The sequence below is a fragment of the Danio rerio genome, chromosome 20 (genome assembly GCF_049306965.1).
Source record: "Danio rerio strain Tuebingen ecotype United States chromosome 20, GRCz12tu, whole genome shotgun sequence".
NCBI lineage: Eukaryota > Metazoa > Chordata > Actinopteri > Cypriniformes > Danionidae > Danio > Danio rerio.
In genome coordinates, this window is record NC_133195.1 from 38,256,386 (window position 1) to 38,283,881 (window position 27,496).

Here is a 27,496-nt window from a genome sequence, read left to right on the forward strand (position 1 = left end):
AACACATAAAGATAAAACTGTATTCTCAGATATTCATGGAATAAATTTCATTTTAAGTATTCTTTAATAACATACACTTTTTAATAAAGTTAAACTTGTTAAACGCACACTTTTAATTTACTTTTAAAGCATCAATGTCAAATGATTGGTCTAAACATTTTAAATAAAATCTGTACATTATTTCCATTGTGTACGAGTGTTGTCTTTTTGGCTAACAAAATGCAGTACTGAGATCATCTTCCAGGAAGCGACATGACTTTTACTTGGCAAATAACAGCGCAAACGTGAGCAAATTGATAAAGACTCACGTGGCCTATTTGACTTCAAACTTAAAATGCTTTTTAAAATGGCAGCATTTGCAATTTAACAATACATTTCTTTAAAGGATCTTTGAGATACTTGTAGGACAGTTCAGCTGAACATAAAGAAGCAGTTGAACATGAATTAAAAAAACACTGGAAATCGAAACCCATTGACATTCATAGTATGAAAAACAAACATAAACAAAACCAGTGGTTACCAGTTTTTAACATTTTTCAGCATATCTTCTTGAGTGTTCAGAACAAATAAACATAATGACTTGTTTGTTTGAAAGGATCAAATAATGATGGAATTAAATTTTTTGGCTTAACTATCCCTTTAAAAGTTTGTTAGGCAATGCAGATCAAATATCACCCGAAACTTCTGTTTTTCTTTTTTATGCCACCATGTTATTTTCTCTAACAATTTACATGAGTTTAATCCATGTATTCCACGTCTTTATATTTGTAACACACTTAGTTGCCAACTCTTCAGTCAAGCGTGACAATACACATTAAATTCTCCTGATTAGCTGCGAGACAGTGAAAGCAGCTGAAGCTGAGTCATAACCATCTTCTGCCAGCCTAGAGCGCGTCAACATTCACCCGCTGCGACCCTCAGACACGTTGCTTCTTTTCCTTTAAAACGTAAATCCACTGCCTTTTTAAATCTCCCCCAAACAACGTCTACACCAAATGACCTTTCCTGTCATCTCCAAATAAAATAAATAATCGGCAGATATAAAAATGGGAAAAGGAGACCTCTAGTGGGTGAATCCCGTCAAAAGGCAGAGAGAGATAAATTAAAAGGATTTCCAAAAACTGAAAATTGTCATAATTTACTCAGCCTTTACTTATTCACTTGAGTTTCTTTATTCTGTTGAATACAAAAGAAGATATTTTGAAGAATGTTGAAAACCTGTAAACACTGACTTCCATAGTAGGCCTATTTCTTCCTACTACAATGCAAGATGGTTCTCGGTTCAAAGTATCTTGAGGGTGAGTGAATTTTTTTTTATTTTTGTATCTTATTAACTCAAAAATATAACTAAATATAAATAGTTATATAAATATAACTTTAAAAGTTAGTTTTCAGGAACATAAAAAGTTTGTCACCATTTACTAACCCTCAAGTTGATCCAAAACTAAAAGAATAATCAAAATATGGCAGAATCTATACACCTAAAATGTACTTCTGGTCTTACTTTTCCTGCTAGTTCTTTCCCTGCTTGAAAGATATTCATTATTACAATATTTCAGTAAAAAGAAGTTGGTTCTAGAACAAATTTTCTCATGTTTTACAATCACCACCAATTTCTCCTCATGTTTATTTAATACAACATCATTGAAGCATTTAAAGTGCGACACAAACAGCATGCCTACAACACACATTGACTAAATTATTTTGGTTCATTATACACCGGCCATAAGCTGTGCTGAGTGAATCTGAGTACTCATGATTATTTACTGTGGGTTCTTGATTGAAAACTGGATGCCATGTTTGTTGAGACGCTCAATTAGGGTGCTTCTTGCAAACACTGAGCCTGGAGTGAACACACCACCTCTATCAGGACAAACAAACAACCATAGGTAAGAAAGGGTTTATTCCTAATTGTTGCTCAAATAACATTTAGTATGCATAACGGAGAGTTGAAATAATTTTTACACATTTACATGTTATTTTGTATGAAAGTTTAGAGAAAAAAAAAATCAAACATCAGTATTTGGATTCAACCATAGCAATTTTATGAAATAATCCTATCGCATACACTACCTGACAAAAGTCTTGTCGCCTATCCAAGTTTTAGCAACAAATAATAATTTGACATCTAGTTGATCATTTGGTATCAGAAGTGGCAAAAGCCTCTAGATTACGCTTATTTTACCAAAATAAAATATGATCATGCCTTGATTTTTAATTATTTAATTAGGACAGTAAGGTCTGACTTTGCTTAGGGAAAATTCTTGTCACTTAACAAAAATAATGTACAGTATAGAATATAAAGTAATTGTGCAGTGGAAAAAGAATTAATATTGTGCTTGACCCCCTTGAGCTTGGAGGACTGCATCCATACAGCTCTGCAATGACTGCAATAGTGTACATGTCTGGTGACTGCAGATCTTTCGCACACCCACATACTGAATGTAACCCCAAACCATGATTTTTTCCTTCACTAAACTTGACTGATTTCTATGATATTCTTGGGTCCATGCAGGTTCCAATAGGTCTACTGCAGTATTAGTGATGATTGGGATGCAGCTAAACAGATAATTCAAAGGAAAAATCTATCTTCTGCCACTTTTCCAAACGAGTAACTAGAAGTCAAGCTATTATTTGTTGCTCTTACAACTGGGATAGACGACAAGATTTTTGTCAGGTAGCGAATATTGATGTTCATCTTTTCTTTATCTTTATTTCTATAGCGCTTTTACAAAGTAGATTGTGTCAAAGCAGCTTAACATAGAAGATTATAGTAATTTGAAACAGTAAGTAAATAAAACAATATAGAAAATGTTAAAATATGACCAATGGGATCCATTTTTATTAATACTAAAATAAAAAAATCAATTGTACTAGAAATTTAACAGCTTTAATAAAATTATAAAAATGATAAAAAAAAAACATTAAAAATGATATAGTGGGTAAGATTATTCAATGAATATTTAATATTTCAATATACTTTCTAACTACTGTTTATGCTTACCAAGGCTGCATTTTGTATTTAAAAACAGAAAATATCATAAAATATTATTACAACTCAAAATAACTTCTATTTTAATATATGAAAGCTGAATACTCAGCAGCTATTAGTTCAGTTTTCAGTGACATGGTCAATACTGAAAACAGTTGTGCTACTTAATATTTTTGTGTAAAATGTGCTACATTTTTTCAGGGTTCTTGATTAATGGAAAATACTAAATGAAGCTCAATTCCTTTGTAACCGTATAAATGTCTTTACTGTCACTTTCATCAGTTAAATGCATTCTTGCTGAATAAAAGTATAATAAAATACGAATAAAAGACAAATTCTTTTATAATGCATTTGCAATAATAACTTTGTTCATGAAAAAATATATGTAAACTACAAAAATATTACAAGCCTGTTCCAATAGAGTTGGCTTTAAGAACCAAAGTGATTCAAGATACTAGTATTCAGCTTAGAGTGCAATTAAAAACTTAACTAGGTTAAATAGGCAAGTAAGGGTAACTAGGTATATCGTTATAATGATTGTTTGTTCTGTAGACAATAAAAAACATGTTTTAATTTTGACCTTAAAATGGTTATAAAAATAATTTAAAAACTGCTTTGATTCTAGCCGAAATAAAACAAATAAAACTTTCTCTTGAAGAAAAAATATTATACAAAATTCCCTGCTCTATTAAATATCACTTGAGAAATTTTTGAAAAAAAGAAAAGAAAAAATACTAAAAAACTAAAAGGGCTAATAATTTTGACTTCAACTGTATATTATATATTGAGTCTACATTACTCACTTGTTAGGGAGACAGTGTGGTTCATTCAGCAGTGTAATAGCAGCCTGCACCATGGCAATCGGTGTTGCGATGTATCCTGGCTCTGCAAATTACAGCAGCAGTGCGATATCTGAGTATTTGGGGAGAATATTTTGAGTCAAATCTAATGGAGAATGGGTCATTACCTGGTCCTGTTACTTCGGTGCTTATTGTGGAATCTGGCTTGCCCTGAGAGGGGTCCTGTCCTGAACTGTAGCCCTCCCCCCAAAACCTCATACTGAAGGAGGTCCCATCCATCTGAAAGTAGACAACAAGGGCAGGAAAACATTAAATATGACTTCCACAAAAAAGCCGAGGTCAGTGTGTGATGCAGTGGGTATTGTGTTTTGAGAATTTCAATGCATTTATTGTACCTGCTTTTTTGATGGTCCACTCTTGGAGAACAAACCAAAGGAGAAAAATTCTGGAAACTAATGAAGAAAAATATTGTTGATACTCATGAGTTTATTTATAGCACTTCACTGTAAAAAGTGATTGGTGGCTTTACGTAAAGAAGGGAATAAACTTGTTGCTTTAGATGACGCTGACTTCACTTTTAAAAAAGTCAATAAACCTGTTATAACTTTGAATTTTTAATTATGCACATAGTTAATTAATTGAGACAACTAAACAGCTTAAAAGCAATGGGTTTCCTCACTTTTTAAAGAAAAGTCAACCAATCATTTTAAAATCAGAGGGTTCACTCACTTTAAAAAAAAGTCAACTAATTACTTTGAAAGCAATGAGTTTACCCACTTTTTAAAGAAAAGTCAACTAATTGCTTTAAAAGTCAACCAATCACTTTAAAAGCAATGATTACTCACTTTAAGAAAAGTCAACTAATCGCAATAAAATCAGTGGGCTCTATTTTAATGATCTAGGCATAAAGTCCAAAGCGCAAAACCACTAAGGGTGTGTCCGAATCTACTTTTGCTATTTTAAAGATGGAAAAATACACTCTGCGCTGTGGCACAAGGTCTAACAGGGTTGAGCTTATTCTCTTAATGTGTTCTGGGTGTGTTTTGAGAATAAACCAATCAGAGTTTCATCTCACATTCCCTTTAAGAGTCAGTTGCATAGCGCCATGGCGCATTACCTATTACATGGTGGATTTTGTAAGTGGAAAAACTGAACGCTTCACTAGTAAGAAAACAGTTAAACAGCATCTGCACGAGAGGATAAAAAAACAACCCTCCTCCAATCGGCCTTTACTTTTACTTTCACTTTCTCTTTCTCGCGTATAAGGAAACGTGCTGTATGCACAGACATCCATTGACCTACATAATTAATTTTGTTTGTTAAGCGCAAAGATTTGTCTCAAAACTATTTCTAAATTCAGTTTTAATTTCCAGCAAACTAATAAATGAGCAATAATAACAAAGTGTTGTCAAAAAACTGAGTTATATCCAAACACACATGCTATGCCCCATATGGTCTAAAACCTGACAGGTGGGCAAATCTTTTTTTTTAATAAAACAAACATAAATATGCATATAATAAATAATACTACAAATAATAATAACATTATACAAAAGCAAGTTGTCATGAATAAACTAAAAATGCCTCCTGAGATGAAGAAGGCATGAAGTCGGTGGTTTTTATATTTATGTAGAAAATAATAATTTAAAAAATATTTTAATCCTTTAATTCTTTTTCATTTGTAAAGATATTTCTGTATTGCTGTACATTCTGTGTGTTTTAAGCAATGTGTAAGGTAGGCGCACAATCAACGCGCTCTGCCCTGGACTTTAGACCTGCTTTCTGCAGGTCTATTTTAGTTCCTCAAAATAGCAACACGCCAATAATGTGCCTTAACACACCTCCATTCTAGACTGAAACACCCATAAGTCCACAAAGTGGCACAAATCGATTTGCTATTTAAACAACAGGGCAGAAAACTGGAAAATTAAGGTTGCGTTGGTCTGAAAATAGCAACACGTTGTGCAAACACGTGTTTCCCCTTATTGCGCCGGAGTTATGATAGATAGGGCCCAATGAGTTTACCAACTTTTTAAAGAAAAGTCAACTGGTCGCTTTAAAAACAAAGGGTCTATTCGCTTTTTAAAAGAAAAGTGAACTAATTGCTTTAAAATCAAAGAGTTTACTCAATTTAGGAAAAGTCAACTAATCACCTTAAGTCAACTAATCACTTTAAAATTAAAGGGTTCACTCACTTTAAGAAAAGTCAACTAATCGCTTTAAAATCAAAAGGTTTACTTACTTTAAGAAAAGTCAACCAATCGCTTTAAAGCAAAGACATTACTCACTGTAAGAAAAGTCAACTAATAATTTTAAAAGCAATGAGTTTACCAACTTTTTAAAGAAAAGTCAACTGGTCACTTTAAAAGCAAAGGATCTACTCACTTTTTAAAGGAAAAGTGAACTAACAGCTCTAAAAGCAATGTGTTTACACTCTTAAATTAATCACTTTAAAAGCAACAGATCTACTCACTTTTTTTAAAGAAAAGTAAACTAATCGCTTTAAAAGCAAAGTGTTTACAGCAATTAACTGACTTTTCTTAGATATGGATTTCAACTCAACCAGTTTACTCACTTTTAAAGTAAAGTCAACCAATTGCTTTTTCAAGATTGATGACCAACACATTTTTTTGCTGACATAAAATTAGCTTTTAATGGCGAATTTGGATAAACTATCAAAATATGAGGAAGTGTTCTATTGGCAAGAGAAAAAGGAACAAACTACATGTGTACAAACAAACTACAAATGATCCTAGAACAGGGTTTTGAAATTTTTATTTATTTATTTTTTATTTCTTAAAATGGTATCATACCTGAGTCAGCAATCCTCTGCCGAGACTAAATTTGACCATTAACCAGAACATGATGCCTGCAAAGAGGGTCTTCACCACAGAAAAAAGCCCACCAATACCCACGTATGCCATGTACTGAACCTGAGGAAGAAATACCATAGAGAAAACTAATTTAACCTTCAAGCCAACAGCCATCTGATTCAATTAAATGAAAGTACACAAACAAAGCAGGTTAAACACTAAACTACACACATTTACGAAGGTTACATTATTAAATAAAATTAACATTTACTCATCATTTACTCATACTCAAGTTCCAAACCTTCATGAGCTTTATGAACTTTATGAACACAAATCAATGGCTGTTTACAACATGCTTCAAAATATCTTCTTTTGTGTTCAACAAGTATAAAAGAAGTGTTGGGGAGTAAATGATGACAGAATTTTGGGTGACCTATGCCTTTAACACATATTCCTGAGGCCAGAGCAAGACATCAATGAAAACTCCAGCCCGTCTGATGGCATCACCCTGTTGACCCTCATGACATCACCCTGTGCACTGTGGACACTGCTATGGAGATGAAAGAGCAGGACGGTGAATCACAAAGGCTGTGAATCATCTCCTGCTCTTTCCATGCGGGCTTTCAGAGCACTATCACTGTAATCACGCTTACACAAGACAAGAGCCCAGAGAAATGTCATTACAACTGGTAAACGGCGTAATTGTGTTTGGAAAGCAAGGCGAAGAAAATGTCAAAGACCGTCTTTTATAAGAGGATGCAGATGGGTTGGAAATAAGCCATTAGATCTTCACTGAAATAACACTTTTGGACACTGAATGCTGTTATTTTTTTGTTGAGAAACTGGTTTAAAATTGTTCTACTCACAAGACATTTTGACTTGTTTTATTCAAATTACTATAATTTACTATGAAAGAAAAACTTTTAATTTTAACGGCACCTATTTTAACCATTTTTTAAAATTTAATATAAATCTTTTGTATCTCAGGAACTTGTCTGTAAAGTTTAGCTCAAAATACCCATCGGATTATTCATTATACCTTTTTAAATCCGGGACATTCGAGCTGTTACCACATTGTAGCTGTTTTTGTTGCCTGTGCCTTTAATGCGAATGAGTTGGTTTTCCCTGCCCACCGTTCCCATGTGCGTGTCAGAGCCGTAGCCTTCATGTAGATAAACAACACGATGACAGACAAGAATAAAGCAGATCTCCCTTATTACAGTAAGAACTTTCCCAACGGTTATTTGTTATATTTGTTGTGGGGTCAATGCAAGCCTTTCTGCAATGATGAGTCACACACAATATCATTATAAAGATTGCTTGTGTGCATAAGCGCACACCCAGACTCACACACGTTTAGCTTTGCATTTTTGTACGGAAAATGTGACTGGATACACGTTAATATCCACTGCAGTATGGATATCCGTTATAATAATATACAAAATTAACCTGATTCAAGTCCACAAAGCACGACTGAAGCGTGTTCTTTTATAATGGCACTGACTGTGGCTGTGGTGATGAATTATGTATCTATTTTATCATTTCCCTTTATTACGAACATGCACTGTTTTAAAAACATGTTAAACTTGTAAAACTCACTCTTGATTACATTTGAACAGAGCTGAACAGATCTTTTAATTCGTTACCTTTTGCACGTCCTGTCTTATGGATATGATTATACGCGTTACTAAGGAGATATGTTGATATGCGCCTGTCAATCAATTCAGTTGGCGGGAAAACCACATTCCTATGTCACGTTGCGGTGGGCCTCAAAATGGGAGCGATTTGGATCCTATTTTAACGTCAAAGATTTATTGTGTTCATATCACCCCAATATGACTGTGGACACACTATACCTACACACAGTTCAGTCCAAAAAAGTACAAAAGATGATTTTCATCATAGGTGGCCTTTAATTAAAAGTTATAATTGATAAAGCTATAAGTATATTAAAATACATGCAATAACATTGTTTTTACTCAATTTATTATATCTTTTCATTTTGAATAATATACAATATATGTATAAATATATATAAAAATATATATAAAAACACATCAAATTTAAATAGACTGCGCACCCAAAAATGAAAATTACCTCATCATTTAGTGTCCCTCAAGTGGTTTTAAGCCTTTGTTGATTAGAAAAAAATATTTTGTAAAATGCTGGTAGCTGGCACCCATTGACTTCCATTGTCATTTTGTTCCATCTTTGGAAGTCTATGGGTGCCAGCAGCCAACATACTTCAAAATATCTTCTTTTGTGTTCAACAGAAGAAAGAATTTTAATTTTAGGGGTAAACAGCTTTAAATTTAAATGTCTATGTTAATGTTTCTTTGTGAAGGTTGTGTAACAATGGCAGAATTTTCATTTTTGGGTGACTTATCCATTTCAATAATTTACATTTTGAAGGAAAATCAGAAGTTCACAGAACAAATCATTTATGTAGAATTGTAAGGAGTCTCTTAAGTTCTGTGTTCATTCATTAATTATTTTCTTTTCGGTTTAGTTCCTCTATTAATCTGGGGTCGCCACAGTGGAATAAACCGCCAACTTACCCAGCATATGTTTTACAGAGCAGAAGTCCATAGACATGCGCTATAGATGAAATGGGTAAGCTAAATTGTGCGTAGTGTGTGTGAATGAGAGTGTATGGGTGTTTCTCAATGATGGGTTGCAGCTGGAAGGGCATCTGCTGTGTAAAACATATGCTGGAAAAGTTAGTGGTTCATTCAGCTGTGGCGACCCCTTATTAATAAAGGCACCAAGCCGAAGGAAAATGAAGAAATGAATTTTATAATTGTTTTTTCTTAGCTGAAATGAATATCTACACAACAAACAATATAACAAAACAAACAAAATAAATATAATCATAATAATCTTAATAATTATATCAACAAATGCACCAATTAATCGACTCAAATCACAAGTGTGTCAAACGTGTGTGAATTACTGTCAATCTACAAACTCACAGGACTGTGTTTTTGTTCCTCATGCATGAAGCGCTGGGTCCGTCGCACCACAGACGGATCTGAGCCCATGAAAGGGATGGCATACTGCTCAATCTCCTTACTGAAGAATACAGCTCCCCTGGGGTAACACCGAAATAGCAAGCAAATTAACACCAGTACAGATTTCTATCCTTACAACCATTCTCCTCCGCTCCTCTGGGAGTCAGCAGCTATATAAAGCACACGAACCATAGTATTAATAGAAGGAAATGTTATTTTTGAAAAACTCAAAATCACCTCTTTTTAATGCGAGCACCGACAGCTGGCAGAGGTTTATGCCCAAACTTCTTCCTTATTCTTCTGAGGTTGCCACTGTCAGCAAAGCCAAAGATGGCCGACTGCCATGTTGCATCATGGGCACATCCTCCCTGATGAAGAAGACAAGACAGCAGAATAAAAGCCAAGATGTCGACTGCTTTATTGAGGACATGCAATGCGACACAACCTGCCAGTCAAGTCTTCATGACCCTTTAAAACAGCAGGAAAGACAGGGATGGAACCCTAATGGACATTGACAAAATTGATTTAACACCATATATAACACATTGCACAAACCCTGTTTAATTAAAAAAAAAATCTACATTTCCCGCCAATGTTTGTTTGTTTTTAATTAAACAAATCACTGTTGAGTGGTGATACGGTAGCTCAGTGTTTAGCACTGTCGCCTCACAGCAAGAAGGTCGCTGGTTTGAGCCCAGCTGGGTCAGTTGGCATTTCTATGTGGAGTATGCATGTTCTTCCCGTGTTCATGTGGGTTTCCTCTGGGTGCTCCAGTTTCCCCCAGTCCAAAGACATGCGCCAAAAGTGAATTGGGTAAACTAAGTTGTCCGTAGTGTATGAGTGTGTGAATGAGTGTGTATGGATGTTTCCCAGTACTGGTTAGCAGCTGGAAGGGCATCCCCTCTGTTAAACATATGCTAGATAAGTTGGCAGTTCATTCCACTGTGGATGAATAAAGGGACTAAGCTGAAGGAAAATGAATGAATGAATGAATGAATGAATGAATGAATGAATGAATGAATGAATGAATGAATGAATGAATGAATGAAATCATTGTTGACTCTACTTTTGAGCATGTTTTACCTATGAATGATCAGTGTCGTACTGTTAGAGAACATAGAGAAAAGTCATTTAAACCAAAGTAATAGCCAACTGATTCAATTCAATGAAGGACAAATGTACAAACAAAGCAGGTTAAAAACTGAACTGCACACATTTGTGATGGTTTCTATTGATCATTAGTTATGGCTAAACTGCCCACTTGTATTTGATGTTGATGCTGCTCTTTTTGACCACATTTTTCACTCAACATTGAAAGTTCTTATAATTAGCTGCGTGGCCATTACCCTTCAAAGTGGACAAATTGAAATTTTGAATCGAATATATAATTGAAGGCAAACTTATTTGCCCTTCCGTGAAACCTTTACTATTTTTTAAACATTTTTTTAAGAGATGTTTAACAGATCAAATATTTTTTGCGCTATTTCCTATAGTATTTTTATTCTGGAGAAAGCCTCGTTTTCTTTATGTTGACTGGAATAAAAGCAGCTTTTGAAAACAAACCAGATTTTTAGGTCAATGTTTTTAGCCCCTTCAACTGGGTATAGAACAAATCACTATCATCCAATGACATGCTTAAATAACCTAATGTGACTAGTTAACCTAGGTAAGCCTTTAAAATGTACCTTAAGCTGAATACTAGTATGTAGTAAAATACTAGAACTAATATCTAGTAAAATAACTACCAAAATATTATGTACTGTCATCATGGCAAAGAGTTATTAGAAACTAGTGTAACACTTTATTTTAAGGCACAATTCACAGTATTAACAAACCATTAAATAACACTACTAGCTTCATTGTTTGTTTGCTTGTTTATTGATTGCCATATCAGCAACTTATGGCTATTTCGTGGCAAGATTAATATAAATAAAATATTATATGATAATAACAACTTCATGTTTAAATAAGAGATGATACACCAACAAATGTATAAATAGAAATAAATACATAAAATTCATAACAAATGTATAGTAAAAGTTAAATATGATCTTTCAATTCAATATTTGATAAAAACCTTAAAATGCTTCCAGATGATACCTTTTTATAAACATGCATCAAAGTGTTTTTATTATAAAAAATATTGTGTAATAGTACATAATCTTTCACATTCGAATAAAAAACTAATTAATTTTAACATATTATTTCTTAAAGACAAATTTTGTTTTGCTTATGAACAAGACAAAATCTAAGTAAGAAAGGCATTTTTGCAATGCAGAAATTCTTAGTTTAATCCTTTGGGATATGAGACTTCATTGCATTATTCATTCATTAGCAGCTGCAACTGTGGATTCCCAGAGTTTAATATTAGCACTGCTTTATTCCTACATCTAACCAAAGCTTTGAATTTTTAACAACAGTCAGTCAAATTCTTCTGGAACGTTAATATGGATCTGAAACGTGGTGAATTATGGCTCACCTCGGGTCCAGTGCTGATGGTTAAAAAGCTCTCCACAGCGGTGAGAGTTCCTGTGAAAGCCAGACAGAGGAGAAGTCATGCATCTGCTGCTCTACAGGCACATTTGCCCACAGCAGCACTTCAAAGAGCAGCGACAGACATGCACATCCTGAATGAGCTGAGCAGCTTTGCCTGTGTCACTGATACATCCCACTAATTGGGATGGGATTAAAGAAACTGACTGCACAAGGGTTCGTGTGATGCAAAGGTCAAAGGCCATTCACAGGGCAAATATCACAGTGACATATGTCTGCTTTAACATTAGGACACAAATACACATTAAACCTTTAAACATCTGTTTTTTTTTTTGTAATAGATGGGTGTTTCGTTGTATTGTACATCAGAAGGCATATATAATGTTGTGACATGACGTCGTATTTAATAATATGATTAATATACTATTTGTTTCATAGCAATTTGTAATATAAAATATAGTTATGTAATATGTATAATAAAGAAATACAGTTGAAGTTAGAATTATTAGCCCCCCTGTTTATTTTTTGGCCAATTTCTGTTTAACGGAGAAAATATTTTTTCAACACATTTCTAAACATAGTTTTAATAACTCATCTCTAATAACTAATTTATTTTATCTTTTCTATGATGATAGTAAATAATATTTGACTAGATATTTTTCATGACACTTCTATACAGCTTAAAGTAACATTTAAAGGCTTAACTAGGTTAAATAGGTTAACTAGGCAGGTTAGGGTAATTAGGCAAGTTATTGTATAATGATTGTTTGTTCTGTTGACTATTGAAGAATAAAAATTGCTTAAAGGGGCTAATAATTTTGACATTAAAATGGCTTTAAAAAAATAAAAACTGTTTATATTCTAAAATAAAAGACTTTCTCCAGAAGAAAATATATTATCAGACATACTGTGAAAATTTCCTTGCTCTGTTAAACATCATTTGGGAATTATTTAAAAATAAATAAATAAATTCAAAGGGGGGCTAATAATTCTGACTTCAACTGTATATATAATTGATTGTCCATAGCTATATTTATGTTTTAAATGAATTATAAAACCTTGACTTTTTAACTGCATTTGATGTTGATTTATTTTTTTATTTTTTTTGCAGATGAATACCTTTTAAGACCTTTTTTAAGTCTCTTTGTAGACATTTTAAGATCTCATCACCAATTTAGGTTTCAATCGGGAACATTGCCGACATTTTGACTTAAGTTGGGGAAAAGGAATATATTTTTTTTTATTTTTGTCTCTTTTTTGTTCATTAAACAATTGTATTGGTATTGCTTAAGGTGAAATATTAACAGAACTTCTTCTGTTGAGTGCGATATGTTTTGCATACTAATGAAACATTTTTGCAGAAGTAGATGAAACTGATTGTCTAAAATTAACTTAATCGCTGCAGCGAAACTTCCAGTGAGCACAGAATATTTACAGTTGAGAAAGGCTTAGGCTTTTAATATTGTGCAGACAATTCATACAAAAAGAGGATGTATGTATGTGTGCGGCCAATAGAGGACTGCAGAATAATTGACAAGTGATGAATTTCACAAAACTCCACCTGTTAATATCAGCTGCCTATAAAGGCTATAGTCAGGAAATGAAAACTGTTGCGCACCTCCTAAATGTAACCTTTGCATTGCATTGAGGATAACAGAATTCTGTAAATCAAATTATTTATTTGTATCCAATAAATTGCTAATATGTTAAACCTTAAAGAAAAACTCCTGACTTTTTTTATTGAACACTTAATTATTCCAATTATGATTGATTATTCCAATGCTTACAGTATATTTAATAAATATTGATTGCAATAAACTAATCCTAAACTAAAACTGTATTCATCTACTAAATAAAAACGCTAATCCAACAGGTGGCGCCTTTATAACAGCAGGAATAATAGTGTTTCCCTGGTTACTGCAGTAAACAAAGCAGCAGCAGGATTTTATTGATTTCATAAACCACACAGCATCCGAATATTCAAAAGTTTAATTCAGGCAAACTTTGGCATACTGATGCAGGATTTATTACCTTGTAAAATAGCATTTTAGACTTTATAAGGGCCTTAAATTTCTCTAAATTAATTTATCAACTTTGAAGGATTTTCAAGACCCACTGGACACCCTGTAATAATACATAATACAATCACATTTTACTAATACAATTTAATTATATGTTTTTTTTATAAATAGAATTATAATGAAAAATTATATTTGTACCGATAATAAAACATTGACAGACGCGCAACCCACCTTGAAAGTGATTCCGTGTATAAATGATGCCCATGTCTGCAGGTATTGAATCAAACCCACAGCTTCCAATGACATACACACCGTTCTCCTCAGCTTTACTGTGGTACATCAGTTGTATCCCCTCTAAAAACTACAAAAATCAATAACAATTTCCCTAAATTAAGCAGCACAACTGAAACACTGAAAAAAAAGTTTCTTGAACACAATGATTTCTGCAGGATAGGGTTGTTCCGATACCGATACTAGTATCAGAAATACTCGCAGATACCGATGCCATAACTTTTGCAGTATCGCTGTGTAGTTCCGATTATTGAAACCATAAACTGATCCGACACCATCTTTTTAAATGAGACATACAGTATGATCGCTTGCTTTGCTTAACACTGCAAACCCGGTGTTAGTTCTTCTTTGAAGAAGAATAGGGTCACGCACTATATTATTCATACTCATTTTTTTCATTTCATTACTTTGTTGCACTGATTTTTATACAGTTATACTATAAAACTTATAATATATAGATTAGATTTTTTTACAGTTTAGTTTTTGATTTGTGGTTGAACTTGATGCAGTGAAACACAGTGAATAAGATTACTATTGAATGTCTGATAATAAAAATACTTTACTGTATGTATTTGTTTTATTACTGAATAAATTTAAGCACAAGCACAATTTAAATAAATTATATTAATTTATACACCATCGTTTCTACAAATACACACTTATGTATCGGTTCAGTACTCTGTATTGGCCAATTGACCTTATTCTTCAATGTGGAAGTGCGCTGGTTTTTGCAATTAATTTAGAACTTTCAATTAAGTTTCCTATGGGAGAAATGACTAGGAATAATAAACTGCAGAATACGGTCAAACTACTTGCTCAACAAACAAGTGTTTGCATGGCTATACAGACAAAATAGAATAATATAATAAGTAAATATCATTTTGCAACATCAAGAAGCATAAAAAGCTGTTTTTAACATCAAAAAATGAATGGAAGTGAATGAGCCAGAAGTCTCGAGCCAAAAAGATTCAAATGGCTGCGCCTGTTCAAACACGAAGAATAAGGTGAATACCTTGAGCTCAGGTATGACAATTAGTATCGTGAAGGAAAAAAGGTAGCGGAACATCCCTACTGAAGGACAGTGGTTGCTGAAAATTCACTTTTACCATTACTAATTACATACTTCATTACATTTTAAATACATTAAAATAGAAAACAAATTTTGTTGACAAAATGTTTAAGAACATTGGGTTACACTTTATTTTAAGGTGTCTTTGTTACAATGTAACTGGTCATTTAACTACTGAGTAACATCAGTTCAATTACATGTACTCATTACATAATAAGGGATAAGTTTAGGTTTACCAAACATTGCAATTAAGAATCGAACATTGCAGATTTTGCTATGATTTTAAAATAAAATAAGCTGAGTTTTGGTAAAAAACAAAACGTTAAAAATCCAAATAATCCAACCAACACCAAATCATCAAACTGTATTTTGTCAAAAGCAGATTATAGAGCTAAAACAGGGTTTAGTGAATAACAATGGCTACCTGCGGTTCTCCACAGATGTCAATGCAGTGAGCCCCATTCTCAATACAGGCTTTCACCACCGGCTCCCCGTAGAAGCGATACTGTTGAGAAAACGTATCTGAGCCTCATATACTTCCATATATGCAATATGGCATTTTTCAGTCAACAGTTAACCCTCACAATAACACAGCTCCAATTATCATTTTCTGCATTCAGCCATAATGGCACTGCAGTATGAATGCACAGATGTGTAAACTGACCTCTTCCTGTCCTTTTTTTACAATAGACTTTATTGACTTACTGGTCCCACACAGTTGAGCACAATGACAGCTTGTTTGCACATGATGGCCAGTGACTCTGCCTCGGCTACATCTGCAACAATAACCTCCACAGACTTCAGTTCGGGTTTACCTGCACACAAATAAAGAGATGTCAGAGATAAATGATTTCTCTCCTTTAACAGAGCAAACTGCTGCAGTTTTTTTCACTTAGCTGCTGGTTATTGCAGAGTTCAAGTAAAATTTAAAGACCTTCATGAATGAAATTTAAGACCTGTATGATAATGTTTTCATAATACAGAAAATTAGATTTGGACTAGCAAAAAAAGAACAATAACAACAACGACAACAATAAAAGCAACACACATTCTAATGTGCTGTTAAAAATATCACTGTATATTTGAGGTTGTTTTACATAGAACATGTATTTCTTTTAATATTATATAAGACCTAACACAATACTTCAATGAATTTAAGACTTAAGACATTAAGAAGTTTTTATAATTATTCTTTTTACATTTTTAGGCCCCACAAAAACTGAGTAATGCACATATTTATTTATTTGAATTGTATTTATTTTATTGTAAATAGATATTGTTCGCTGCATCCTTTTACTCTGCGACCTTTTGCACAGTTTTCAAATCCTGGAATATGAGTACAGGCAATTTCAGATGAGGATTGAATTGCCCAAACATTATGCCTTTAATCAACAATATTCTCAATCCCTGTAATCCCATCAGATAATCTCAACTGACAAAATCCTCTGAAGCTCATCTAATACCATGAACTGACTGTTTCATGTCTGCTCATAATAACAGTATGGATATATTAGTGTACACTTAATACAAGTTATGACCCATCTTAAATAACATATGTACATAGTAATTCTGTTTGGCCTAGTAATGAAGTACTGTGGTGTAGCATTGCATTAAAGTAAAAATGTAGTCTTGCCTTATCGTCACCTTAGAATTATAAGGTTCTTTCTGACTTCTTTGTCAAAATTGAGTTATTGACATATTCGTATTAAATAACAACTAATTTACATTATGGGATTTCTACATGATGTTTTCTCATAAGTTTTTACCATTTTAAGACTTTTTATTGAAAAAACAGATGTTACACATACTGTTTGCTATGGAATGCAAAACCTTTAAAGTTCAATATCTCAAAATCATTCAGAATGCAGATAGAACCCTACAATTCCAATATATATGCATTATTTAAAGCTTATTTAAATTTCTAATACATGTAAAACTCAATTAAATACAGAAGTTAAAATGGGGGTGACGCGGTGGCACAGTAGGTAGTACTGTCGCCTCACAGCAAGAAGGCTGCTGGTTCGAGCCTCGGCTGGGTTAGTTGGCATTTCTGTGTGGAGTTTGCATGTTCTCCCCGTGTTCCGTGGGTTTCCTCAGAGTGTTTCGTTTTCCCCCACAAGTTTAAAGACATATGGTACAGGTGAATTGGGTAAGCTAAAAAATTGTCTGTAGTGTGTGTGTGTGTGTGTGTGTGTGTGTGTGTGTGTGTGTGTGTGTGTGTGTGTGTGTTTGTTTGTTTCCCAATGATGGGTTGCAGCTGGAAGGGCATCCGCTGTGTAAAACATGCTGGATAAGTTGGCGGTTCATTCCGCTGTGACGACCACAGATGAATAAAGGAACTAAGCCGCAAAGAAAATTAATGAAATGGTATCTCAGAAAACTTTATTTAAACATTAAATCATTTTAAAAAGTTGTATTATTTAAATATTTTTGATAATAAAATAATGTACAGTAATATAATAAAAGTATAGTAAAGCTCAATGAGATACCATTTATTTTATATATATTACATTTTGTGTTTTATCTTTATTTAGATTAGGGGAGAGTGGAGACAGTTGCAACACTCCTTGCATTTCCTCCAGTTAATCAGATTTTTCTGGAATCTCAAAAATTTAATATAATAAACCCACATCTCTTGGACACCCACTCCCATTGCTATAATATGTGTACATATGATAATATATGCAGAATTTAAACTTAAACAGACAAAGTCAAACATTGCAACTGACCCCGAGCAGTAGGACAGTTGCAACAACCCACAGGGACAGTTGCAACACTCATTGAAATGTAATAATTCTTTTTTAAAACATCAGGTTGAATTTTTTATTTACTAAATGTAAATGATTTAAAACGTCAAATTGGCCATATAAACACAGATTATTAAAATAACATGCAACAACCAATTATCAGGCATAGAAACACTCAAACTCTACACTGAACCTTTACTAGACTACTTCTTTGAACTTTGAAATGCGTTAGTTAATCAAGGAAATCATTTTTTTAAATTAAATTACATTAAAACTGTGATAAAATATAATATGTACATTGTTATGGCAAACTTTAAAAATTTATTTTGTAATTGAGGACCCAATTGTCAACCCTGATTAAACTGTCTATGCTGAGATACAATAGCTTTAATGCTTGATAGCTATTCCTATTTAAAGCTAAGAAAACAGTGACTTAAATTACACAAATGAATAATGTTTCAAAAAAAACAGTTTAGACAGTTTAAGAAATTTTCTGAACATATATATATATATATATATATATATATATATATATATATATATATATATATATATATATATATATTTTTTTTTTTTTTTTTTTTTTTTTTTTACCTAAAATTAGTTTTATACTAAAGGAATGGTCACATTAAGCTGATTTCAGGAGGGTCTGAGGATTGAAGAATATGTAGTAGTTATGAACATCATCACTAGCTCATTCCTGAATGGAGGAATAAGTCTTGTTGCAACTGCCCCCACTCTCCACTACTATATGCTGTAGCTATATATTGAATGTGTTTTTTTTTTTTTAATCCTTACTTATATGTACAAAACTGATGTTTTGTGGCACTAATTTTAAACACAGTAAGCCTTTTTGTCCTATTCAATTCGTTAATGTTTTAAATTGTTATGGACACTGAGTAAGCTGATAAGTTCCTGTCAAACGCAAATGTAAACAGTGTGAAAGACGTACTCAGAGCGTCAGCTGCCTGACTGAGGGTTTTTTCCAGTCGGTGTCGACTTCGTCCCGCTACAGCCCACTGTAAAGTCCCGCCTGGACCCTCTTCAATGATCCGCGCGACCTCCTCCACCACGAACTGTCCGGTGAAGCCGCTCGCCCCGAAAACTATGAGGTGATACGGTCTCTTGCTGGACGTTTTGAGCGCCGCCATTGTGTCTGAGATCCGAGTGACGTGACGAGGTTGGGACGATCACTTCTGCTGCACCTCCAGGGTCAGTCACTGCAGTATCAGTGCAGAAATACTGCTGAAGACAGTTTTTGATCAGATTGTGTTTCTGATAAACTGCAGATCGGCCATCAACCGTTTGTGGTGCAAAATCCAGGAACTGACACACGTTGAAGTAGAGCGACATCTTGCGCTGGAAAGACGATATTACAGATAATGATGCAAGCAGGTGGATACTCAGATATTGTGACCACATATTTTAACAATGTAACATATTTTATACATAAAAGTACGGAAAAAAATATTTAAATTCACCTGACCAAACAATAAACGCCGGTTGAATGTCAATTAATAAAATAGCTTCCTTTTATTAAATTAAATCAGTAAAATGCTGTCAACTTAAAAGTTAGACTGAATGTTTCTATTTATTTACATTTATTTTAAAATATTAATATTATTATTTTTAATACAAGTTACTTCATATGCATTCATCTGATTTAACCACAACAGCACTAACCTTCCCACATAAAAAACACTATAGTAATTTGTAGAAAACAGTTTGGTTTTTGTAATGTTTGTGCTTTATTGAACCATATTATTGTAAAGTACTTGAACTAAATGTTGTGGTAATTCTATAATTGCTATGATAATATAATAAAATCTAATATAACATAAATATAATACAATATAGGTAATAGACAAATTACATAATAATGTACAGTAAGTTTTGTACAATTATATATATCAATATATATATATATATATATATATATATATATATATATATATATATATATATATATATATATATATATATATATATTTATATATATATATATATATATATATATATATATATATATATATATATATATATATATATATATATATATATATATATATATAGCTGAAGTCAGAATTATTAGCCCCCCTGTTTATTTTTTCCCCAATTTCTGTTTAATGGAGAGCAGATTTTTTTTATACATTTTATCATAATAGTTTTAATAACTCATTTCTTATAACTGATTTATTTTATCTTTCCCATGATGACAGTAAATAACATTTTACTAGATATGTTTCAAGACACTTCTATACAGCTTAAAGTGACTTTTAAAGGCTTAACTAGGTTAAATAGGTAAACAAGGCAGGTTAGGGTAATTAGGCAAGTTATTGTATAATGATGGTTTGTTCTGTAGACAGTCGATAAAAAATACTATATAAAATGAATCAGAAAAAAATTAAAACTGCTTTTATTCTAGCCGAAATAATACAAGACTTTCTCCAGAAGAAAAAATATTAGCAGACATAATGTGAAAATTTCCTTGCTCTGTTAAACATCATTTTAAAAAGAAACAAAATTCAAAGGGGGGCTAATAATTCTGACTTCCACTGTATTAGGGTAGCAACATAGATAATATTGCATGTGAAACAGCCACTAAAATACTCACACATTTGTGGAACAGGAGGGACTATTTTATTTTAATAGTCTGTGGAGTTCTTTATGGTTGCAAAACTGTGTAGAATTCGCACCTTTTATTGTAGCCTATTGCACATTTCTAACGCTTCAGTTCAAATGCACATCTAAATCGGTTCATTTCTGTTCCTCTTAATATGATTTAGTAGCTACAACAATCCTGGCAATCTTTAAAAGAATTCCCAAAGTAAAATTTTAACTTACTTTGGATTGTTACCTGATAGGACTGATTAAAAAACAATAGATGAAAACCCCAAAATAGCAACAGGAAACATTGAAACTATTTTTTGACCACTTCATATAACCTAATTTTGTTGGCAAACATGCTCTTTTGTAACAAATTTCATTAGGTATAATTTGTACAGTTATTTTAATGTATTTTTGTTGGCCAGTTATCTACAAAATAAACAAAAGGAATAAATAAATATTAGGTGAAGTGACATGCAAATAATACTTTTTGGCCTTGAAGGAATTATGAATTAAATTTAAGTAGGCCTATTATAATATAAAATATAGCATAATTTGATTTATGTTATGACTTATAGTATTCAAATACTACTTGGTATGGCAAGGTAGCTGGTATAGTATCGTAAGATTATTAATGGTATCGCGACAACCCTATATATATATATATATATATATATATATATATATATATATATATATACTAAATTACATCACAGTTTACTGCAAGTATTTTACATGATTTATTACAGTTTATCAGTTAATACTACAGTATGCTGATGCATTTATCTACAAAGAGTTATAGACTAGAATAGATACAATATAATATACTTTACTATAATGTGGTTCTAAAACACTATAACTCATTTACTGTAAATTATTATATAATTTTTTCATGTGGGTTGATTTCGTGAGTGCACAAATAAAATAACTCTAAATTACTTTTAATTATATAATAAACTTTTTCACAAGAGTTCATTCCTTAAAACTGAATTAGTCTGATTTAAAAAAAATATAACAGTCAGCTTTCTGTTCATAATGACACTTCCATATTCAATGTGTTTTTAGACTTTTATGGCATGTTTTTGTGATGATTCACATTTTGGAAAAAACTAATTAAACATTGTGAATTAACTATACACCTATTTCAAGCATTGTTCATTTAGCATTGCGGTAATGGTTGTTAAATGATCAAGAAGGAGCACTGTGTGGCAATTCCATTTCATTTCGGGTCATTTTCCTTTCATACAGAGGAGTGATCGACATTTAAAGGTTGAGCTGCAGAATAAACCTACTTTCTAAATATATTTGAAGAGTTTATTTGCAAAAAAAAAAAAAAAATACATTTGTTTTGTAATTTTTCAATATCATGTTGTTTTTGTTGTGCATTGAAGAGTAAGATATTGATTATTTAGGAAAACCACTAATTATGAGTTTTATTTTGTTACTTTCAGAAATCATGGTTTTATAGTTGCAAAAATCTTGATTTCTGACAAATTCTAGAAACAGTGGTATCTGTTTTTGTAAATAACTCTGATATTAAATATTTAAATTGACTCTTATATATACAGTTGCAATCAGAATTATCCTACCCCCTTATTCAATTTTTTTCTTTTTTAAATATTTTCCGATTTATGTTTAACAGATCAAGGAAATTTTCGCAGTATGTCTGATAATATTTTTTCTTCTGAAGAAAGTTTTATTTGCCTTATTTCGGCTAGAATAAAAGCAGCTTTAAAATTTTTTAAAAACAATATCAAGGTCATAATTATCAGCCCCTTTAAGCTATATTTTGTTTTCCATAGTCTAATTACCCTAACCTGCCCTGTTAACCTAATTAACCTAGTTAAGCCTTTAAATGTCACTTTAAGCTGTAAAAAGGAGTCTTGAAAAATATCTAGTAAAATATTATTTACTGTCATCATGGCAAAGATAAAATAAATCCGTTATAAGAAATTAGTTATTAAAACTATTTTGTTTAGAAATGTGTTGAAAAATCTTGTCTTCGTTAAATAATAATTGGGGAAAAAAAATACACAGCGGGGCTAATTATTCAGGGGTAATTCTGATTGCAAATGTATATGTATAATTTTCAGTCAAAATTCAGCAGATATCATGTACTAGTTGGGAAGAAAAAGCAGAAAAACGCAGATTCTGATTCTGACGCATAAGCAACATTAATATTAAAATATTTAAATTTTCAATAATTAATTTTCTATATCTAAAACAAGTGATTGCTTCTGTCTTTTACAAGATTACACAATTTTCATATTTATTCTAGCGAACCATAAAAAATAAAAAAATAAAAAAGTCCATTGCCATATTTGCACTTCTTCAGTCTATTCATTATGTGCTTTATACAGTAAACTCATCATAACGCATCTACTTAAGATAACACTGCTAAATGCTGTAAACCCATTTTTTGCTTATTATTTTTTATACTCTATGAATTTCAGTGGTTACAGCACCAATATACTGTAAAGTGCCAAGTCAAAATATCTTAAAAAATAAAAATATCATATAAACATTAACAAGGTATGTAGTGTCCTGAACTGGCCTCAAAGGCAGTTTTCAATGCGAGTAGTTATTGTTACGAGGAATGGCAGTGGTATATTAGGATCATCTGCAATGGCCTATTTACACCAAGTATATTAACTAGCTAAAATGATAAAGGTTTAGTAAAAATATTATTCAAATGTAAGAGCTTACAACACGACTATCACAAAAATCTGATAAACAATAAAACACTGACACTCAAACAGAATCCACCCTGCTCTAAAAAGCTTGAACATTTAAAGAGGCAAATAGCAAAACTGAGTGCATGTTTACGATAAACAAATCATTGTTGTGCATTGATACAGATAGTTATTGTTTTAGTTAACATTCACTGAAGGCCTTAACCCTCGGGTATTGCTCATTTCTGGTCAAAACTGACCAAAGACAATATAATAATTATATTTCTATGAATATTTAGTTTTTTAGTCAATATTGTGATGTTTTTATTTTAATATTTCATATATTTATGGGAATTCATGCAACAAAATAATGAACCCTTTATTCAATCATTTTCTTTTCGACTTAGTCCCTTTATTATTCTGGGGCCACCACAGCAGAATGAACCGCCAACTTTTCCAGCATATGTATTCAGTAGTTATTGGGGAGTTTTGTTCTTTATGTTTAGCATTTAGATGCATATTTCTTTAAAGATCATCAAAGATCATTTATTTTTCTGATTATTTATGATATGAAGTATCATTATTTCCATAGTGTTTTCAGTCATATCAGAAGACAAAGAAAGCTTTTGTTACTCATAATCTAGTTTAAACACCAAAAATCAGTCAGAATTGAGCTGAAAATAACAAACATGTGATTTAGTCTGTTTCTAAAACTGTGCGTGTTTACTTGTCCTAATGCCCTCGTAAAAAGTGAAGGGGACACTGTACTGTCAGTGAGTGCTGTCTTTTGGATGAGATGTTAATCCAAGGTCTTGACTCTCTGTGGTCATTAAAAAACCCTATGTTACATTTCGTAAAAAGTAGGGGTGTAACCCCTGTGTCCTGGCCAAAATCCCTCTATCGGCCTTTACCCATGATGGCCTCCCAATCATCCCCATCCACCAAATTGGCTCTATCACTGTCTCTCCACTCCCCCAATAGCTGGTGTGTGGTGAGCGCACTGGCACTGTTGTCCTGTGGCTGCCGTCGCATCATCCAACTGGATGCTGCACACTGGTGGTGGTGAGGAGAGACTCGCTCATGATTGTGAAGCACTTTGGGTTTATGGCCATACATGATAAATGCACTATATAAATACACTACTTACTTACTGATATTCATTAGGTTGTGGGAAAAAAAACAGTTAATGAATCATATCAAAAAAGTTTGTGTTGTTGTTGTTTTTAGAGGTAGGGCTAAAATTAAAGGAGAAAGTATTCAGTTTGTAATTTATAACAATCATTATATCATTACTTTTAATAGGAAATCCACATAAAACATGGAAGTGTGTGTCTGTGTAGTGTGAAAGTTTCACCCTTTCACTATTGTATACTTGTTTGTGTATTGTAGCCGAATTTTAGATTAAACCTTTCAAAAAATGTCCAGTATTTTAGTATTTGAGTGTGTGTGTGTGTGTGTGTGTGTGTGTGTGTGTGTGTGTGTGTGTGTGTGTGTGTGTGTGTGTGTGTGTGTGTGTGTGTGTGTGTGTGTGTGTTTGTGTGTGTGTGTGTGTGTGTCTGTGTCTGTGCAAGTGTGTGCGCGCTGAGTTTTGTACAAAACCACTCAAGTAATTATTTAGAATTCAAAACTTTTTTTTGCATTTTTGTTTCATTTCATTGTCAGTGTTTCCTCTAGGATTTTTTCCAGCTGTGGTGGCAGGCCTTTTACACAGATCTACCAACTACCTATGGCATTTTTTCAATGACAAATGTAGCGAACGCTGTATTACAAGTTGAGATCGCATTTATGTAATACGAGCATGCCAATCTTTTTGCTTGTGCTCCAATTTTCCTTCTTTGTGCACAAAACTTCTTGCACGGCCTTAAATATACGCTGCTCAAGCACAAATTTTCTTGTGCACTCTCAAATAAATGCGACTAAAGTACAATTTAGTGCGTTTATGTGACAAGTATGTCTACAAAATGTATTAGATTTGCTAGGAATATGTAGGTCTCTATTAGACCTACAAAATGGTATTGATGCATCCTAAAGTAAAGTGAAGCAGCCATAAACTCCATGTCATTGTATGCAGAACAATAGACCCTTATCTTTAAATAAAGTATAATTTTGGACACTGTGTTCATCATAACTAAAAGCTGTGTTTTGTTTGCTAGCCTCACGCATCATGGATCCCTGTCAGTCAGTCGAATGTAACCTTAAAGGGTTAAACAAATAACGCACAGCACTACTATGATTCTAGAAAAGTTTGCTTTGTTATAATTCACTTATATTTAATATGTTTTTGCGCGGTTATAACCTGCTATTTAAAACAACTGCAACAACTGAAGGTTTTGAATGATAAGCTGTAGCCGTGTAGCCGTGGTGGGATTGAATGTTGGTGTGACACCCCGCCATAGAAGAATAAATGTAGCGGAAACCATCATTTTGTTTCTTTTGAATGAACAACACCCGAAGGTTAAAACACAGATTTTGGCATCAATATTAAACACATTACACAAATGTAATAATGCATTAGGAAGCCCTGTGTGATTTGTAATGACTCTCTAAAGAAACATTTAATAAGGCCAGTCTGGTATTGTGCATTAGTGCATATTTTTTTCAACAGAAATACTGTTATCATCGGAAAATTAGTATAGAAAGTCAGAGTTCCACTTAAGTTAGCTTGAAGCAGCTGCTATGAAGCACCAGAAGTGAACCACTGTGTAAGAGCAGCCACTGTTTGTCGTACAGGTCCAAAGTAAAAGTCCATGTTCTGAGAGAAGTCGATGCACACATTCGAGTACGCTTCTCCAAGCAGACAATAGAGAGCCGTCCCACCCAGACTGACCACCACCGTAACCACACACATGAGGAGAAGGATGAGGCAGGACGCTCTGGCCGACTCTTCTGTGTGCATGAGATGAGAAAAATTTGCTTACAGTAGATATTTCAATCGTTTGTGCAAATATATATCAGTATAAAACAGTTGAAGTCAGAATAATTAGGCTCCCTAATTTATTAGCCCCTCGTTTATTTATTTCCTCAGTTTCTGTTTAAATGAGAGATTTTATCAACACATTTCTAATCATAATAGTTTTAATAACTCATTTTTAATAACTGATTTATTTGATCTTTGCAATGCTGACAGCGCATGATATTTTACTAGATATTTTTCAAGACACTTCTATACAGCTTAAAGTGACATTTAAAAGCTGAACTAGGTTAATAAAGTTAACTAAGCAAGTTAGGGTAATTAGGCAAGTCATTGTATAACGATGGTTTGTTCCGTAGACTATCGAAAAAAAAAGCTTAAAGGGGCTTGACCTTAAAATGGTTTATAAAAAAAATAAAAACTGCTTTTATTCTAGCTGAAATAAAACAAATAAAACTTTCTCCAGAAGAAAGATTTTTTATCAGACATACTGTGAAAATTACCATGCTCTGTTAAACATAATTTGGGATATATTTTAAAAAGAAAAAAAGGGGGGGCTAATAATTTTGACATCAACTGGACAGTAAAAAGAGAGAATTTGAATATATTTTATATTTATAATTTATTTATAAATTATAATTTACATTTTAAGAGAGAGATCATTGTACATTCATACAGTGCTCTCCATTAATATAGAGAGGAAGAACTATGAGGTTACTCTGTGGGCCAATCGGCTGTTAGCATTACACTGGTTCCCTCGATAAAATCCCCATATATTTTCCAATAGCCTTTTCTGTTATTGCAAATAACTGTGCTGTGCTATTGCTATGTTCAAAGACAGTTCATTATACTTAAAAAGTTTAATCCATTAAGATAATCTTCACATATTGGGAGTGTAACTGATGTGTTTTATGCCTTCGAATAAAATGTGAATGTATTTAGAGTTATTACAGACCTTATTTAATCAGTTTACCTGAAATTCTGTTAAAAAAAACTTTACTAATGGAACCAGAAGTGCTAAAATACTAATTTGCTTACAGGTTTTTGCATACAAATTCTGTTTAGCTAC

At 32.7% G+C, this 27,496-nt stretch overlaps 2 protein-coding genes and 1 long non-coding RNA gene across 5 annotated transcripts in view; 1 reads left to right on the forward strand and 2 right to left on the reverse strand.

Annotated features, from left to right (window-relative positions):
• Positions 1–1,608: 1,608 nt before the first annotated feature.
• Positions 1,609–19,592, reverse strand: sccpdhb (saccharopine dehydrogenase b). The gene is given in 12 exon segments (NM_001005574.1): positions 1,609–1,863; positions 3,796–3,877; positions 3,960–4,071; positions 4,188–4,244; positions 6,606–6,725; positions 9,578–9,695; positions 9,854–9,984; positions 12,096–12,145; positions 14,362–14,491; positions 15,915–15,995; positions 16,196–16,305; positions 19,190–19,592. Coding segments are annotated over 12 exon segments (1,290 nt in total). The 5' UTR covers positions 19,389–19,592; the 3' UTR covers positions 1,609–1,763.
• On the forward strand, positions 19,174–25,650 carry LOC110438184 (uncharacterized). Its single transcript, XR_002456236.2, has 2 exons — positions 19,174–19,632; positions 25,191–25,650. It is a non-coding gene; the product is annotated as an uncharacterized lncRNA (long non-coding RNA).
• cnstb (consortin, connexin sorting protein b) overlaps positions 19,190–27,496 on the reverse strand; it is a 33,664-nt gene continuing 25,357 nt past the window's right edge. Inside the window, exon 10 of one of the 3 annotated variants that reach the window (XM_073932905.1) lies at positions 19,190–19,596. In XM_073932905.1, the coding sequence (XP_073789006.1) occupies positions 19,535–19,596 (62 nt within the window). In that variant the 3' untranslated portion in view covers positions 19,190–19,534. 3 annotated transcript variants of the gene reach the window in all.